The 17,669-nt window shown below is 41.8% G+C and overlaps 2 protein-coding genes across 2 annotated transcripts; both read left to right on the plus strand.

Annotated features, from left to right (window-relative positions):
• The first annotated feature begins 1,524 nt into the window (after positions 1 to 1,524).
• LOC133754539 (bcl-2-related protein A1-like) lies at positions 1,525 to 2,055 on the plus strand. The gene has a single exon (XM_062184984.1). It carries the CDS (start codon positions 1,525 to 1,527, stop codon positions 2,053 to 2,055), a length of 531 nt encoding a protein of 176 aa, XP_062040968.1.
• Positions 2,056 to 14,211: 12,156 nt separating this feature from the next.
• Positions 14,212 to 14,742, plus strand: LOC133754540 (bcl-2-related protein A1-like). The gene has a single exon (XM_062184985.1). It carries the CDS (start codon positions 14,212 to 14,214, stop codon positions 14,740 to 14,742), a length of 531 nt encoding a protein of 176 aa, XP_062040969.1.
• Positions 14,743 to 17,669: the final 2,927 nt, after the last annotated feature.

Consider the following 17,669-nt stretch of genomic DNA (forward strand, 5'->3'; position numbering starts at 1 on the left):
TCGAGCCCCAAACCCCCTCCGATCCTACCCGCAACACCCCTAGTATTGGAAATTGCAGACCAGGGCAAATACCTCAACCCTCTATCCATTACAGGAATTGGACACCCTCAAACCTGAGAAACCCTTAACTCCTCCAGGCAGGCAGGAAGATCTTTTTAATATTCCACCACCTTATTCCCCCCGCCTCCTTAGGAGGGCACCTTATATCCCCTGTTTCCCAAGAAGGCCCGCAGTGCCCTTTTTGGAAACCAGAAGAGAAATGGAGGAGAAAGAATCCGATGAAATAAAGGAGGAAGGACCCCCGGCCCGTTCTAGCTGGCCGTCCTCCTCCTCCATATAACTGGGATCACAAGCCCTGATAGGACTTGCAGGGCCTGTTTTACTATCATTAATTTTGCTACACTTAAATGGAACTTTGTAGGAGACTCAGTCTCTACTGCCAGACTCTCCTGAGGAGTTTAGCTGAAGGGGTTAAAGTTATTTAGTTAAAAAAGGGAAGTTTAAAATGGGCTAAGAAAGAGGAACTAACTAGGATCCTGGCCACCACAGTTAAAAGAAAGCAAAAGTAAGGGAAAATTAGGATAGGCAGGGACCCCGGAGACTGGCAAAAGCACAGAGAAGTGCCCAAAAGGACAAGTCCCCCTAAGGTCCGACTAACAACGAGAATCTAGTGGTGTACGACTGCCACACGAGACTGAACTGACCGAAACGGCCCCTGCAAGACGACAAGAGAAAAGACGACAGCAGCGGAGTGGTGAGACTGGGCGACAGCGGCCCCTCGGCCCCTCCCTTGTTGGGATAGTGTTGAGGATGCGGGCTCTGCCCAGGTTCCCGTAGATAATGCTCCATCACCCCCTGCGGTGTCTGGGAGGGGCCCACGCGATATCCCCCTAGCGTCTGGAGGTCAACGGAGATAACAGTGGGAGACGGCCGAACGAGGACAGTGGTCTGGGTTTCCACCTTCAACCCCCCCCCCGAGGACTCTGCTCGGCAGGCAGGGCTGATCGCTATGGACCATGCACTCCGTGCAGCTAAGAAAAAGGAGCAGGTGGCAATGCACAAGAACAGCAGGTACGCTCTCGCCACTATCCACGGGGAACTCAAAATGGACAGAGGCTTTATCGACCAAGAAGAAAAATTGCGCCAATGTTTCCCTGAATTGGACTACCAAAGGTACTGGGTTCAGACACCGGGCCGGCTTTCGTCTCCAGGGTAAGTCAGATGGTGGCACAGGTATAGGAAATAAATGCTACATAGTGTTTATAGGGTAAGTCAGATGGTGGTGGCGGTAGCCAAGGTACTGGGGATATAGTTAGGTAAAACGTATGATTAATGGTGGAGACTGGCACTGGAGACTGGGTCAAATTGCTGCTGCACATTTTTATAATGCTACATATCCTTTATATGCTGCTACCCTTTTGCAACTTCCCTATCCTGCCAGGCTCTGCTTAGATGTCTGCCTTTTAGGGCTTTAAAGGCTTCCTGAAGAAGCAGTCCCTGGCTCTGCTCTCCGAGCAGCAGAAGATGAGTGACTGCGAGTTTGCCTATGTACACATGCTGGCTCAGGACTATTTGCTGTATATCCTGAAGATGCCGCAGCCTGGACTGGGATTGAGCAAGACGTCCAGGGTGCTGCAGAACGTCACCTTCTCCATCCAGCAAGAAGTGGAAGAGGCTCTGCAACCGTACCTGCACAATGTGCCTGTCGCGTCCGTCGAGACTGCCAGAACGATTTTCAACCAAGTGATGGAAAAAGAGTTTGAGGACGGTGTCATCAACTGGGGTAGGATTGTGACTATATTCGCATTCGAAGGGGTCTTGGCCAAGAAGCTCCTCCGGGAGCAGGCTGCTCCGGATGTGGACACTTTTAAGCCCATCCCTTATTTTGTGGCTGAGTTCATAACGAGGAGGATGGGAGAATGGATAAGGCAAAACGGAGGCTGGGAAAATGGATTTGTAAAAAAGTTTATACATAATTCTGGTGAAAAAATTTTTCTGGAAGTTACCGAACAGATCTGTGTGATATTGTCATTGCTAAAAAAGAAGTATTGCTGACCCTTAGTAATGTTATTTTAATTTTTACCCTGCATAATGAATAGGCTTCTTTAGTTTATTAAAAGTAAAATTGTTTATCACCCACGCCTTGGTCCTGACCCAGCAGTGCCAAAGTTTAAAAATGAAGGACATGAAAGAAAAGAGTATTGTTGGTAAGAAGGGCTAAAGAAAAAAAGAGCTTTTTATATAAGAAAAGGACATGGTTTGTAAGAATGACTTTATCCGGATGGCTAGTTTAATAAAAATGGTAAAATGTTTAAAGAAAGTCGAAGAGGGTGTGTGAAAGTCACAAAAAGTATTTGGGTCAATTCAGCTGAACAGGCACCAGGTATCAACCCAAATTTGTATGACTTCTTCAGGGATGTGTTTTCTGTTTTTGTCTCTGTTGTATTTTCTGTTTTTGAATTCTGATGCCTTTTTGTAACTTTTTCTATCCTGCGGGACATGCTTCCCCTACCCTGTAGACTTGCATCTGTCTGGCAGCGGATTTGGTGGGCGCATGGGGAGGCGGCCGGCTGCCGCCTATCAGGGAGCTGGAGCAGGAGCGGCAGCAGCTGATCCTTGTGCTGAACCGGCGCCGCCCCACCTGCATTGTCCGCACCGACAGCGTCCCTGGCTGTGCGGCTAGGCACAGGGGACTGCCCCTTGGACCTAATATTAATGGCTGTGGTGCATATTACTAATATAATATTAAATGGTATAACTCATCCCCATGATTGCACTTAAATTTTAAGATTAAAATTTGACAAAAAGAAAAGGGGGGAATGAAAGCATTAGGGGAATAAAGGAATTAGGCGGGCTAGGTTTAAAATGAAGTTGCTTGTGAGCTAACTGCATACTGTTTTGCTTCTGTGCAAAATAGCTGAGCTTGCTAAATACTTTCATGAGATAATTGAACTTTAGTTGAACCTGTAGCATGTGATAATTAGTTTAGGAGCTATGTTAAGTTTTTGGGAACCATAAAAGCAGAAGTTGACCGAAAATGTACCCACCCTATGTCCTGATGACCCCGTATTTGTGCTTGCTCAAGTACTTTGTTCCTTTACCCTGGAAAAACCCTATACATTGTGATGTTTTGTAATGCTGTGGAGATATGCTAATGTTGTGGTTTTAAGCCTTAAATACTCTGGGCAATTGATGGTCGGGGTCGTTCTCTCTGCACTGCTTTGTAGTGTTACTGAGAGACGACCCATTTGCAAATGAAATAAACTTTCCTCATGCTCTTTGCATCGATTGGAGTGGAATTCGTGCTTCTGGGGGTCTCTCTCTATAGGACACCAATTTTTAGGGTCCTACACAGTCATATCCGGAAAAACTGGTGTGGAATTCGTATGCAATGGACCGAGACAATCACAGATAAAATGGTTTTGGAGAAATGCAAAGTCTTTTCGTTAGGCAAGTGCATAAAATGTCATCTATACAAACAGAAATATCATGTTTGTTTGTCGCAGTTCCTCTAGCTTTCTCCCTAGAAAATACGAATGTGTAGAGCTGGTGTCTCCATGTGGATCCAATTAGTGTTTCCAAGCACAAAATTAAATGTTCCCTTATAAAAAAACAATCAAAACAATAAAGTCCGTTGATAGTGTCCGGAAAACACAAACACAGAGGCTGTAGCAATATCTGGGATTGAGTTAGCCAGAAGAAACCCAGATATTTCCAGTTTCATGCTGTCATATCCAGAAAACTGGTGTGGAATTCGTATGCAATGGACCGAGAAAGTCACAGATAAAATGGTTTTGGAGAAAAGCAAAGTCTTTTCGTTAGGCAAGTGAATAAAATGTCATCGATAATAAAAGAAATATCATTTTTGTGGCCACAATTCCTCTGGCTTTCTCCTTAGAAAATATGAATATGTAGAGCTGGTGTCCCCATGTGGATCCAATTAGTGTTTCTATGGTACAAAATTAAATGTTCCCTGATAAAAACATTCAAAACAATAAAGTCCGTCGATAATATCCGGAAAACACAAACACAGAGGCTGTAGCAATATCTGGCATTGAGTTAGCCAAAACACAACCGGATATTTCTGGTTTCATCCAGTCATATCTGGAGAAACTGGTGTGGAATTTGTATGCAATGGACACAGAAAATCACAGCAAAAATGGTTTGGGGAAAAGCAAAGTCTTTTCGATAGGCAAGTGCATAAAATGTCATCTATACAAACAGAAATATCATGTTTGTTTGCCGCAGTTCCTCTAGCTTTCTCCCTAGAAAATACAAATGTGTAGAGCTGGTGTCCCCATGTGGAACCAATTAGTGTTTCTACGGTAGAAAATGAAATGTTCCCTAATAAAAACATTCAAAACAATAAAGTCCATCGATAATATCCAGAAAACACAAACACAGAGGCTTTCACAGTATTTTGGATTGAGTTAGCCAAAACACAACCGGATATTTCTGGTTTCATCCAGTCATATCCGGACAAACTGGTGTGGAATTCGTATGCAATGGACCGAGACAATCACAGATAAAATGGTTTTGGAGAAATGCAAAGTCTTTTTGTTAGGGAAGTGCATAAAATGTCATCTACACAAACAGAAATATCATGTTTGTTTGCAGCAGTTCCACTGGCTTTCTCCCTAGAAAATACCAATGTGTAGAGCTGGTGTCTCCATGTGGAACCAATTACTGTATCCAAGCACAAAATAAAATGTTCCCCGATAAAAGACTTTCAAAACAATAAAGTCTGTTGATAATATTCCGAAAAAACCAACCTAGAGTCTGTAGCAATATCTGGGATTGAGTTAGCCAAAACAAAACCGGATATTACCGGTTTTATCCACTCATATCCGGACAAAGAGGTGTGGAATTCATATGCAATGGACCAAGAAAATCACATTAAAAACGGTTTTGGAGAAAAGCAAAGTCTTTTTGTTAGGGAAGTGCATAAAATGTCATCTACACAAATAGAAATATCTTGTTTGTTTGCAGCAGTTCCTCTAGCTTTCTCCCTAGAAAATACGAATGTGTAGAGCTGGTGTCTCCATGTGGAACCAATTACTGTATCCAAGCTCAAAATAAAATGTTCCCCGATAAAAGACTTTCAAAACAATAAAGTCTGTTGATAATATCCCGAAAAAACCAACCCAGAGTCTGTAGCAATATCTGGGATTGAGTTAGCCAAAACAAAACCGGATATTTCCGGTTTTATTCACTCATGTCCGGACAAAGAGGTGTGGAATTCGTATGCAATGGACCGAGAAAATCACAGTAAAAATGGTTTTGGAGAAAAGCAAAGTCTTTTGTTAGGCAAGTGCATAAAATGTCATCTACACAAACAGAAATATCATGTTTGTTTGCAGCAGTTCCTCTAGCTTTCTCCCTAGAAAATACGAGTGTGTAGAGCTGGTGTCTCCATGTGGAACCAATTAGTGTTTCCAAGCAGAAAATTAAATGTTCCCTGATAAAAAACATTCAAAACAATAAAGTCCGTTGATAGTGTCCGGAAAACACAAACCCAGAATCTGTAGCAATATCTGGGATTGAGTTAGCCAAAATAAAACCGGATATTTCCGGTTTCATCCAGTCATATGCGGACAAACTGGAGTGGAATTCGTATGTAATGGACTGAGGAAATCACAGTAAAAATGGTTTTGGAGAAAAGCAAAGTCTTTTCATTAGGCAAGTGCATAAAATGTCATCTACACAAACAGAAATATCATGTTTGTTTGCAGGAATTCCACTGGCTATCTCCCTAGAAAATACGAATGTGTAGAGCTGGTGTCTCCATGTGGAACCAATTACTGTATCCAAGCTCAAAATAAAATGTTCCCCAATAAAAGGCTTTCAAAACAATAAAGTCTGTTGTTAATATCCCGAAAAAACCAACCCAGAGTCTGTAGCAATATCTGGGATTGAGTTAGCCAAAACAAAACCGGATATTTCCAGTTTTATCCACTCATATCCGGACAAAGAGGTGTGGAATTCGTATGCAATGGACCGAGAAAATCACAGATAAAATGGTTTTGGAGAAAAGCAAAGTCTTTTCGTTAGGCAAGTGCATAAAATGTCATCGATACTAAAAGAAATATCATTTTTTGGCCACAATTCCTCTGGCCTTCTCCTTAGAAAATATGAATATGTAGAGCTGGTGTCACAATGTGGATCCAATTTGTGTTTCTACGGTACAAAATTAAATGTTCCCTGATAAAAACATTCAAAACAATAAAGTCCGTCGATAATATCCAGAAAACACAAACACAGAGGCTGTAGCAATATCTGGGATTGAGTTAGCCAAAACAAAACCGGATATTTCCGGTTTTATCCACTCATATCCGGACAAAGAGGTGTGGAATTCGTATGCAATGGACCGAGAAAATCACAGATAAAATGGTTTTGGAGAAAAGCAAAGTCTTTTCATTAGGGAAGTGCATAAAATGTCATCTATACAAAAAAAATATCATGTTTGTCTTCCTCATTTCCTCTAGCTTTCTGCCTAGAAAATACGAATGTGTAGAGCAGGTGTCCCCATGATGAACCAATTAGTGTTTCAATGGTACAAAATTAAATGTTCCCTGATAAAAACATTCAAAACAATAAAGTCCATCGATAATATCCAGAAAACACAAACACAGAAGCTTTCACAATATTTTGGATTGAGTTAGCCAAAACACAACCAGATATTTCTGGTTTTATCCAGTCATTTCTGGAAAAGGTGGTGTGGAATTCGTATGCAATGGACCGAGAAAATCACAGTAAAAATGGTTTTGGAGAAAAGCAAAGTCTTTCGTTAGGCAAGTGCATAAAATATCATCTACACAAACAGAAATATCATGTTTGTTTGCAGCAGTTCCACTGGCTTTCTCCCTAGAAAATACGAATGTGTAGAGCTGGTGTCTCCATGTGGAACCAATTACTGTATCCAAGCTCAAAATAAAATGTTCCCCGATAAAAGACATTCAAAACAATAAATTCCGTTGATAGTGTCCGGAAAACACAAACACAGAGGCTGTAGCAATATCTGGGATTGAGTTAGCCAGAACAAACCCAGATATTTCCAGTTTCATCCAGTCATATCCGGAAAACTCGTGTGGAATTCGTATGCAATGGACCGAGAAAATCACAGATAAAATGGTTTTGGAGAAAAGCAAAGTCTTTTCGTAAGGGAAGTGCATAAAATGTCATCGATACTAAAAGAAATATCATTTTTTTGGCCACAGTTCCTCTAGCTTTCTCCTTAGAAAATATGAATATGTAGAGCTGGTGTCCCCATGTGGAACCAATTATTATAAACAAGCTCTAAGTATAATGTTCCCCGATAAAAGAGTTTCAAAACAATAAAGTCTTTTGATAATATCCGGAAAACACAAACACAGAGGCTGTAGCAATATCTGGGATTGAATTAGCCAAAAGAAAACCAGATATTTGCGGTTTCATCCAGTCATATGCGGACAAACTGGAGTGGAATTCGTATGCTATGGACCGAGAAAATCACGTAAAAATGGTTTTGGAGGAAAGCAAAGTCTTTTCGTTAGGCAAGTGCATAAAATGTCATCTATACAAACAGAAATATCATGTTTGTTTGTCGCAGTTCCTCTAGCTTTCTCCCTAGAAAATACGAGTGTGTAGAGCTGGTGTCTCCATGTGGAACCAATTACTGTATCCAAGCTCAAAATAAAATGTTCCCCGATAAAAGACATTCAAAACAATAAATTCCGTTGAAAGTGTCCGGAAAACACAAACACAGAGGCTGTAGCAATATCTGGGATTGAGTTAGCCCGAACAAACCCAGATATTTCCAGTTTCATCCTGTCATATCCAGAAAACGGGTGTGGAATTCGTATGCAATGGACCAAGAAAATCACAGATAAAATGGTTTTGGAGAAAAGCAAAGTCTTTTCGTTAGGCAAGTGCATAAAATGTCATCTATACAAACAGAAATATCATGTTTGTTTGCCGCAGTTCCTCTAGCTTTCTGCCTAGAAAATACGAATGTGTAGAGCTGGTGTCCCCATGTGGAACCAATTAGTGTTTCTACGGTACAAAATTAAATGTTCCCTGATAAAAACATTCAAAACAATAAAGTCCATCGATAATATCCAGAAAACACAAACACAGAAGCTTTCACAATATTTTGGATTGAGTTAGCCAAAACACAACCGGATATTTCTGGTTTTATCCAGTCATTTCTGGAAAAGGTGGTGTGGAATTCGTATGCAATGGACCGAGAAAATCAGAACAAAAATGGTTTTGGGGAAAAGCAACGTCTTTTCATTAGGCAAGTGCATAAAATGTCATCTACACAAACAGAAATATCATGTTTGTTTGCAGGAGTTCCTCTGGCTTTCTCCCTAGAAAATACGAATGTGTAGAGCTGGTGTCTCCATGTGGAACCAATTACTGTATCCAAGCTCAAAATAAAATGTTCCCCAATAAAAGACTTTCAAAACAATAAAGTCTGTTGATAATATCCCGAAAAAACCAACCCAGAGTCTGTAGCAATATCTGGGATTGAGTTAGCCAAAACAAAACCGGATATTTCCGGTTTTATCCACTCATATCGGGACAAAGAGGTGTGGAATTCGTATGCAATGGACCGAGAAAATTACAGATAAAAGGGTTTTGGAGAAAAGCAAAGTCTTTTCGTTAGGCAAGTGCATAAAATGTCATCGATACAAAAAGAAATATCATTTTTTTGGCCACAATTCCTCTGGCCTTCTCCTTATAAAATATGAATATGTAGAGCTGGTGTCACAATGTGGATCTAATTTGTGTTTCAACGGTACAAAATTAAATGTTCCCTGATAAAAACATTCAAAACAATAAAGTCCGTCGATAATATCCAGAAAACACAAACACAGAGGCTGTAGCAATATCTGGGATTGAGTTAGCCAAAACAAAACCGGATATTTCCGGTTTTATCCACTCATATCCGGACAAAGAGGTGTGGAATTCGTATGCAATGGACCGAGAAAATCACAGATAAAATGGTTTTGGAGAAAAGCAAAGTCTTTTCATTAGGGAAGTGCATAAAATGTCATCTATACAAAAAAAAATATCATGTTTGTCTTCCTCATTTCCTCTAGCTTTCTGCCTAGAAAATACGAATGTGTAGAGCAGGTGTCCCCATGATGAACCAATTAGTGTTTCAATGGTACAAAATTAAATGTTCCCTGATAAAAACATTCAAAACAATAAAGTCCATCGATAATATCCAGAAAACACAAACACAGAAGCTTTCACAATATTTTGGATTGAGTTAGCCAAAACACAACCAGATATTTCTGGTTTTATCCAGTCATTTCTGGAAAAGGTGGTGTGGAATTCGTATGCAATGGACCGAGAAAATCAGAGCAAAAATGGTTTTGGCAAAAAGCAAAGTCTTTTCGTTAGGCAAGTGCATAAAATATCATCTACACAAACAGAAATATCATGTTTGTTTGCAGCAGTTCCACTGGCTTTCTCCCTAGAAAATACGAATGTGTAGAGCTGGTGTCTCCATGTGGAACCAATTACTGTATCCAAGCTCAAAATAAAATGTTCCCCGATAAAAGACATTCAAAACAATAAATTCCGTTGATAGTGTCCGGAAAACACAAACACAGAGGCTGTAGCAAAATCTGGGATTGAGTTAGCCAGAAGAAACCCAGATATTTCCAGTTTCATCCTGTCATATCCGGAAATGGGTGTGGAATTCGTATGCAATGGACCAAGAAAATCACAGATAAAATGGTTTTGGAGAAAAGCAAAGTCTTTTCGTTAGGCAAATGCATAAAATGTCATCTAGACAAACAGAAATATCATGTTTGTTTGCCGCAGTTCCTCTAGCTTTCTGCCTAGAAAATACGAATGTGTAGAGCTGGTGTCCCCATGTGGAACCAATTAGTGTTTCTACGGTACAAAATTAAATGTTCCCTGATAAAAACATTCAAAACAATAAAGTCCATCGATAATATCCAGAAAACACAAACACAGAAGCTTTCACAATATTTTGGATTGAGTTAGCCCTAACACAACCGGATATTTCTGGTTTTATCCAGTCATTTCTGGAAAAGGTGGTGTGGAATTCGTATGCAATGGACCGAGAAAATCAGAGCAAAAATGGTTTTGGCGAAAAGCAAAGTCTTTTCATTAGGCAAGTGCATAAAATGTCATCTACACAAACAGAAATATCATGTTTGTTTGCAGGAATTCCACTGGCTTTCTCCCTAGAAAATACGAATGTGTAGAGCTGGTGTCTCCATGTGGAACCAATTACTGTATCCAAGCTCAAAATAAAATGTTCCCCGATAAAAGACTTTCAAAACAATAAAATCTGTTGATAATATCCCGAAAAAACCAACCCAGAGTCTGTAGCAATATCTGGGATTGAGTTAGCCAAAACAAAACCGGATATTTCCGGTTTTATCCACTCATATCCGGACAAAGAGGTGTGGAATTCGTATGCAATGGACCGAGAAAATCACAGATAAAATGGTTTTGGAGAAAAGCAAAGTCTTTTCGTTAGGCAAGTGCATAAAATGTCATCGATAGTAAAAGAAATATCATTTTTTTGGCCACAATTCCTCTGGCCTTCTCCTTAGAAAATATGAATATGTAGAGCTGGTGTCACAATGTGGATCCAATTTGTGTTTCTACGGTACAAAATTAAATGTTCCCTGATAAAAACATTCAAAACAATAAAGTCCGTCGATAATATCCAGAAAACACAAACACAGAGGCTGTAGCAATATCTGGGATTGAGTTAGCCAAAACACAACCGGATATTTCTGGTTTCATCCAGTCATATCCGGAGAAACTGGTGTGGAATTCGTATGCAATTGACCGAGAAAATCACAGTAAAAATGGTTTTGGAGAAAAGCAAAGTCTTTTCGTTAGGCAAGTGCATAAAATGTCATCTATACAAACAGAAATATCATGTTTGTTTGCCACAGTTCCTCTAGCTTTCTCCCTAGAAAATACGAATGTGTAGAGCTGGTGTCCCCATGTGGAACCAATTAGTGTTTCTACGGTACAAAATAAAATGTTCCCTAATAAAAACATTCAGAAAAATAAAGTCCATCGATAATATCCAGAAAACACAAACACAGAGGCTTTCACAGTATTTTGGATTGAGTTAGCCAAAACACAACCGGATATTTCTGGTTTCATCCAGTTGAAAGCATTAGGGGAATAAAGGAATTAGGCGGGCTAGGTTTAAAATGATGTTGCTTGTGAGCTAACTGCATACTGTTTTGCTTCTGTGCAAAATAGCTGAGCTTGCTAAATGCTTTCATGAGATAATTGAACTTTAGTTGAACCTGTAGCATGTGATAATTAGTTTAGGAGCTATGTTAGGTTTTTGGGAACCATAAAAGCAGAAGTTGACCGAAAATGTACCCACCCTATGTCCTGATGACCCCGTATTTGTGCTTGCTCAAGTACTTTGTTCCTTTACCCTGGAAAAACCCTATACCTTGTGATGTTTTGTAATGCTGTGGAGATATGCTAATGTTGTGGTTTTAAGCCTTAAATACTCTGGGCAATTGATGGTCGGGGTCGTTCTCTCTGCACTGCTTTGTAGTGTTACTGAGAGACGACCCATTTGCAAATGAAATAAACTTTCCTCATGCTCTTTGCATCGATTGGAGTGGAATTCGTGCTTCTGGGGGTCTCTCTCTATAGGACACCACTTTTTAGGGTCCTACATTGGGGGCTCGTCCGGGATTCGAGACCCCAGACCCACGCTCCATTTTCCAATCGGAGGTAAGTCTTTGCTGTTTTAAGTATTTTTGTGTGTTTTGTTAATTTTTTTAGTATTTTATTTTTCCCGGGGCGCTTGACGTACCGGAGGTTTATGTTTTAGCTGTTTTCCCGGGGCGCTTGACGTACCGGAGGTTTATGTTTTACTGAAATTGTGCCTGTACGGGACCTGTATCTGAAAAGAGCCAGTAGTAGGCAAGACAGACGTGTCAAGACCCCTGGCTCAGGCCCTGGAGGACGCTCCAGTGGCGGTATTCTGGGGGAGCCTGGCGGGTGGCAGCCGCTTCGCTCCCATCGCTCTCACCACTTGGTGGGGAAAAGCTTCCCTGGGGAGCCTGGCGGGCGGCAGCCGCTTCGCTCCCATCGGAAGTTCTGGTTAGGGAAAGGTTTTCTTCCCCGGGAGAAGGGCTGGTGGCAGCAGCCACTCCCGTCGGAAGTTTTGGTTTCAGTTTTGTCTTGGTTTTGCGCGCAGTGTCTTTGTGAGTTTTGTGGTTGTTTTCTGTGTTTTAATATATCTTCCTTATTTGCCTTTCCCCTCCAACATGGGACAGGAATTAACTGCACCTTTGAGTCTTACTTTAGGTCATTGAAGAGAGGTCCAGGAGCGGGCCCAAAACTTGTCTATAAGAGTGCAGAAGAAGAACTGGACAAGTTTCTGTACATCCGAGTGGCCAGCCTTAAACATCGGGTGGCCACGGGATGGGACTTTTAACTCTCGAATTATCTTACAGGTGAAGAGCCAGGTCTGCAGGGGAGGTAAAGAAGGGCGCCCGAATCAAGTGCCCTACATCTTTGTGTGGGAGGACCTGGCGAAAAACCCCCCAGACTGGGTAAAACCTTTCCTCCTTTCCAACAGGGCGGTGGCAGAGCTCGATCCTACTATACCCACCACCGCCCTGAGGATGAAGCCCAGTTCTGAGTTATCAGCAGTTGCCCTGGGGGTGGCGTCGAGCCCCAAACCCCCTCCGATCCTACCCGCAACACCCCTAGTATTGGAAATTGCAGACCAGGGCAAATACCTCAACCCTCTATCCATTACAGGAATTGGACACCCTCAAACCTGAGAAACCCTTAACTCCTCCAGGCAGGCAGGAAGATCTTTTTAATATTCCACCACCTTATTCCCCCCGCCTCCTTAGGAGGGCACCTTATATCCCCTGTTTCCCAAGAAGGCCCGCAGTGCCCTTTTTGGAAACCAGAAGAGAAATGGAGGAGAAAGAATCCGATGAAATAAAGGAGGAAGGACCCCCGGCCCGTTCTAGCTGGCCGTCCTCCTCCTCCATATAACTGGGATCACAAGCCCTGATAGGACTTGCAGGGCCTGTTTTACTATCATTAATTTTGCTACACTTAAATGGAACTTTGTAGGAGACTCAGTCTCTACTGCCAGACTCTCCTGAGGAGTTTAGCTGAAGGGGTTAAAGTTATTTAGTTAAAAAAGGGAAGTTTAAAATGGGCTAAGAAAGAGGAACTAACTAGGATCCTGGCCACCACAGTTAAAAGAAAGCAAAAGTAAGGGAAAATTAGGATAGGCAGGGACCCCGGAGACTGGCAAAAGCACAGAGAAGTGCCCAAAAGGACAAGTCCCCCTAAGGTCCGACTAACAACGAGAATCTAGTGGTGTACGACTGCCACACGAGACTGAACTGACCGAAACGGCCCCTGCAAGACGACAAGAGAAAAGACGACAGCAGCGGAGTGGTGAGACTGGGCGACAGCGGCCCCTCGGCCCCTCCCTTGTTGGGATAGTGTTGAGGATGCGGGCTCTGCCCAGGTTCCCGTAGATAATGCTCCATCACCCCCTGCGGTGTCTGGGAGGGGCCCACGCGATATCCCCCTAGCGTCTGGAGGTCAACGGAGATAACAGTGGGAGACGGCCGAACGAGGACAGTGGTCTGGGTTTCCACCTTCAACCCCCCCCCCCGAGGACTCTGCTCGGCAGGCAGGGCTGATCGCTATGGACCATGCACTCCGTGCAGCTAAGAAAAAGGAGCAGGTGGCAATGCACAAGAACAGCAGGTACGCTCTCGCCACTATCCACGGGGAACTCAAAATGGACAGAGGCTTTATCGACCAAGAAGAAAAATTGCGCCAATGTTTCCCTGAATTGGACTACCAAAGGTACTGGGTTCAGACACCGGGCCGGCTTTCGTCTCCAGGGTAAGTCAGATGGTGGCACAGGTATAGGAAATAAATGCTACATAGTGTTTATAGGGTAAGTCAGATGGTGGTGGCGGTAGCCAAGGTACTGGGGATATAGTTAGGTAAAACGTATGATTAATGGTGGAGACTGGCACTGGAGACTGGGTCAAATTGCTGCTGCACATTTTTATAATGCTACATATCCTTTATATGCTGCTACCCTTTTGCAACTTCCCTATCCTGCCAGGCTCTGCTTAGATGTCTGCCTTTTAGGGCTTTAAAGGCTTCCTGAAGAAGCAGTCCCTGGCTCTGCTCTCCGAGCAGCAGAAGATGAGTGACTGCGAGTTTGCCTATGTACACATGCTGGCTCAGGACTATTTGCTGTATATCCTGAAGATGCCGCAGCCTGGACTGGGATTGAGCAAGACGTCCAGGGTGCTGCAGAACGTCACCTTCTCCATCCAGCAAGAAGTGGAAGAGGCTCTGCAACCGTACCTGCACAATGTGCCTGTCGCGTCCGTCGAGACTGCCAGAACGATTTTCAACCAAGTGATGGAAAAAGAGTTTGAGGACGGTGTCATCAACTGGGGTAGGATTGTGACTATATTCGCATTCGAAGGGGTCTTGGCCAAGAAGCTCCTCCGGGAGCAGGCTGCTCCGGATGTGGACACTTTTAAGCCCATCCCTTATTTTGTGGCTGAGTTCATAACGAGGAGGATGGGAGAATGGATAAGGCAAAACGGAGGCTGGGAAAATGGATTTGTAAAAAAGTTTATACATAATTCTGGTGAAAAAATTTTTCTGGAAGTTACCGAACAGATCTGTGTGATATTGTCATTGCTAAAAAAGAAGTATTGCTGACCCTTAGTAATGTTATTTTAATTTTTACCCTGCATAATGAATAGGCTTCTTTAGTTTATTAAAAGTAAAATTGTTTATCACCCACGCCTTGGTCCTGACCCAGCAGTGCCAAAGTTTAAAAATGAAGGACATGAAAGAAAAGAGTATTGTTGGTAAGAAGGGCTAAAGAAAAAAAGAGCTTTTTATATAAGAAAAGGACATGGTTTGTAAGAATGACTTTATCCGGATGGCTAGTTTAATAAAAATGGTAAAATGTTTAAAGAAAGTCGAAGAGGGTGTGTGAAAGTCACAAAAAGTATTTGGGTCAATTCAGCTGAACAGGCACCAGGTATCAACCCAAATTTGTATGACTTCTTCAGGGATGTGTTTTCTGTTTTTGTCTCTGTTGTATTTTCTGTTTTTGAATTCTGATGCCTTTTTGTAACTTTTTCTATCCTGCGGGACATGCTTCCCCTACCCTGTAGACTTGCATCTGTCTGGCAGCGGATTTGGTGGGCGCATGGGGAGGCGGCCGGCTGCCGCCTATCAGGGAGCTGGAGCAGGAGCGGCAGCAGCTGATCCTTGTGCTGAACCGGCGCCGCCCCACCTGCATTGTCCGCACCGACAGCGTCCCTGGCTGTGCGGCTAGGCACAGGGGACTGCCCCTTGGACCTAATATTAATGGCTGTGGTGCATATTACTAATATAATATTAAATGGTATAACTCATCCCCATGATTGCACTTAAATTTTAAGATTAAAATTTGACAAAAAGAAAAGGGGGGAATGAAAGCATTAGGGGAATAAAGGAATTAGGCGGGCTAGGTTTAAAATGAAGTTGCTTGTGAGCTAACTGCATACTGTTTTGCTTCTGTGCAAAATAGCTGAGCTTGCTAAATACTTTCATGAGATAATTGAACTTTAGTTGAACCTGTAGCATGTGATAATTAGTTTAGGAGCTATGTTAAGTTTTGGGAACCATAAAAGCAGAAGTTGACCGAAAATGTACCCACCCTATGTCCTGATGACCCCGTATTTGTGCTTGCTCAAGTACTTTGTTCCTTTACCCTGGAAAAACCCTATACATTGTGATGTTTTGTAATGCTGTGGAGATATGCTAATGTTGTGGTTTTAAGCCTTAAATACTCTGGGCAATTGATGGTCGGGGTCGTTCTCTCTGCACTGCTTTGTAGTGTTACTGAGAGACGACCCATTTGCAAATGAAATAAACTTTCCTCATGCTCTTTGCATCGATTGGAGTGGAATTCGTGCTTCTGGGGGTCTCTCTCTATAGGACACCAATTTTTAGGGTCCTACACAGTCATATCCGGAAAAACTGGTGTGGAATTCGTATGCAATGGACCGAGACAATCACAGATAAAATGGTTTTGGAGAAATGCAAAGTCTTTTCGTTAGGCAAGTGCATAAAATGTCATCTATACAAACAGAAATATCATGTTTGTTTGTCGCAGTTCCTCTAGCTTTCTCCCTAGAAAATACGAATGTGTAGAGCTGGTGTCTCCATGTGGATCCAATTAGTGTTTCAAGCACAAAATTAAATGTTCCCTTATAAAAAAACAATCAAAACAATAAAGTCCGTTGATAGTGTCCGGAAAACACAAACACAGAGGCTGTAGCAATATCTGGGATTGAGGTTAGCCAGAAGAAACCCAGATATTTCCAGTTTCATGCTGTCATATCCAGAAAAACTGGTGTGGAATTCGTATGCAATGGACCGAGAAAGTCACAGATAAAATGGTTTTGGAGAAAAGCAAAGTCTTTTCGTTAGGCAAGTGAATAAAATGTCATCGATAATAAAAGAAATATCATTTTTGTGGCCACAATTCCTCTGGCTTTCTCCTTAGAAAATATGAATATGTAGAGCTGGTGTCCCCATGTGGATCCAATTAGTGTTTCTATGGTACAAAATTAAATGTTCCCTGATAAAAACATTCAAAACAATAAAGTCCGTCGATAATATCCGGAAAACACAAACACAGAGGCTGTAGCAATATCTGGCATTGAGTTAGCCAAAACACAACCGGATATTTCTGGTTTCATCCAGTCATATCTGGAGAAACTGGTGTGGAATTTGTATGCAATGGACACAGAAAATCACAGCAAAATGGTTTGGGGAAAAGCAAAGTCTTTTCGATAGGCAAGTGCATAAAATGTCATCTATACAAACAGAAATATCATGTTTGTTTGCCGCAGTTCCTCTAGCTTTCTCCCTAGAAAATACAAATGTGTAGAGCTGGTGTCCCCATGTGGAACCAATTAGTGTTTCTACGGTAGAAAATGAAATGTTCCCTAATAAAAACATTCAAAACAATAAAGTCCATCGATAATATCCAGAAAACACAAACACAGAGGCTTTCACAGTATTTTGGATTGAGTTAGCAAAAACACAACCGGATATTTCTGGTTTCATCCAGTCATATCCGGACAAACTGGTGTGGAATTCGTATGCAATGGACCGAGACAATCACAGATAAAATGGTTTTGGAGAAATGCAAAGTCTTTTTGTTAGGGAAGTGCATAAAATGTCATCTACACAAACAGAAATATCATGTTTGTTTGCAGCAGTTCCACTGGCTTTCTCCCTAGAAAATACGAATGTGTAGAGCTGGTGTCTCCATGTGGAACCAATTACTGTATCCAAGCACAAAATAAAATGTTCCCCGATAAAAGACTTTCAAAACAATAAAGTCTGTTGATAATATTCCGAAAAAACCAACCTAGAGTCTGTAGCAATATCTGGGATTGAGTTAGCCAAAACAAAACCGGATATTACCGGTTTTATCCACTCATATCCGGACAAAGAGGTGTGGAATTCATATGCAATGGACCAAGAAAATCACATTAAAAACGGTTTTGGAGAAAAGCAAAGTCTTTTTGTTAGGGAAGTGCATAAAATGTCATCTACACAAATAGAAATATCTTGTTTGT

Source organism: Lepus europaeus, unplaced genomic scaffold (genome assembly GCF_033115175.1).
Source record: "Lepus europaeus isolate LE1 unplaced genomic scaffold, mLepTim1.pri SCAFFOLD_153, whole genome shotgun sequence".
Classification (NCBI taxonomy): Eukaryota; Metazoa; Chordata; class Mammalia; order Lagomorpha; family Leporidae; genus Lepus; species Lepus europaeus.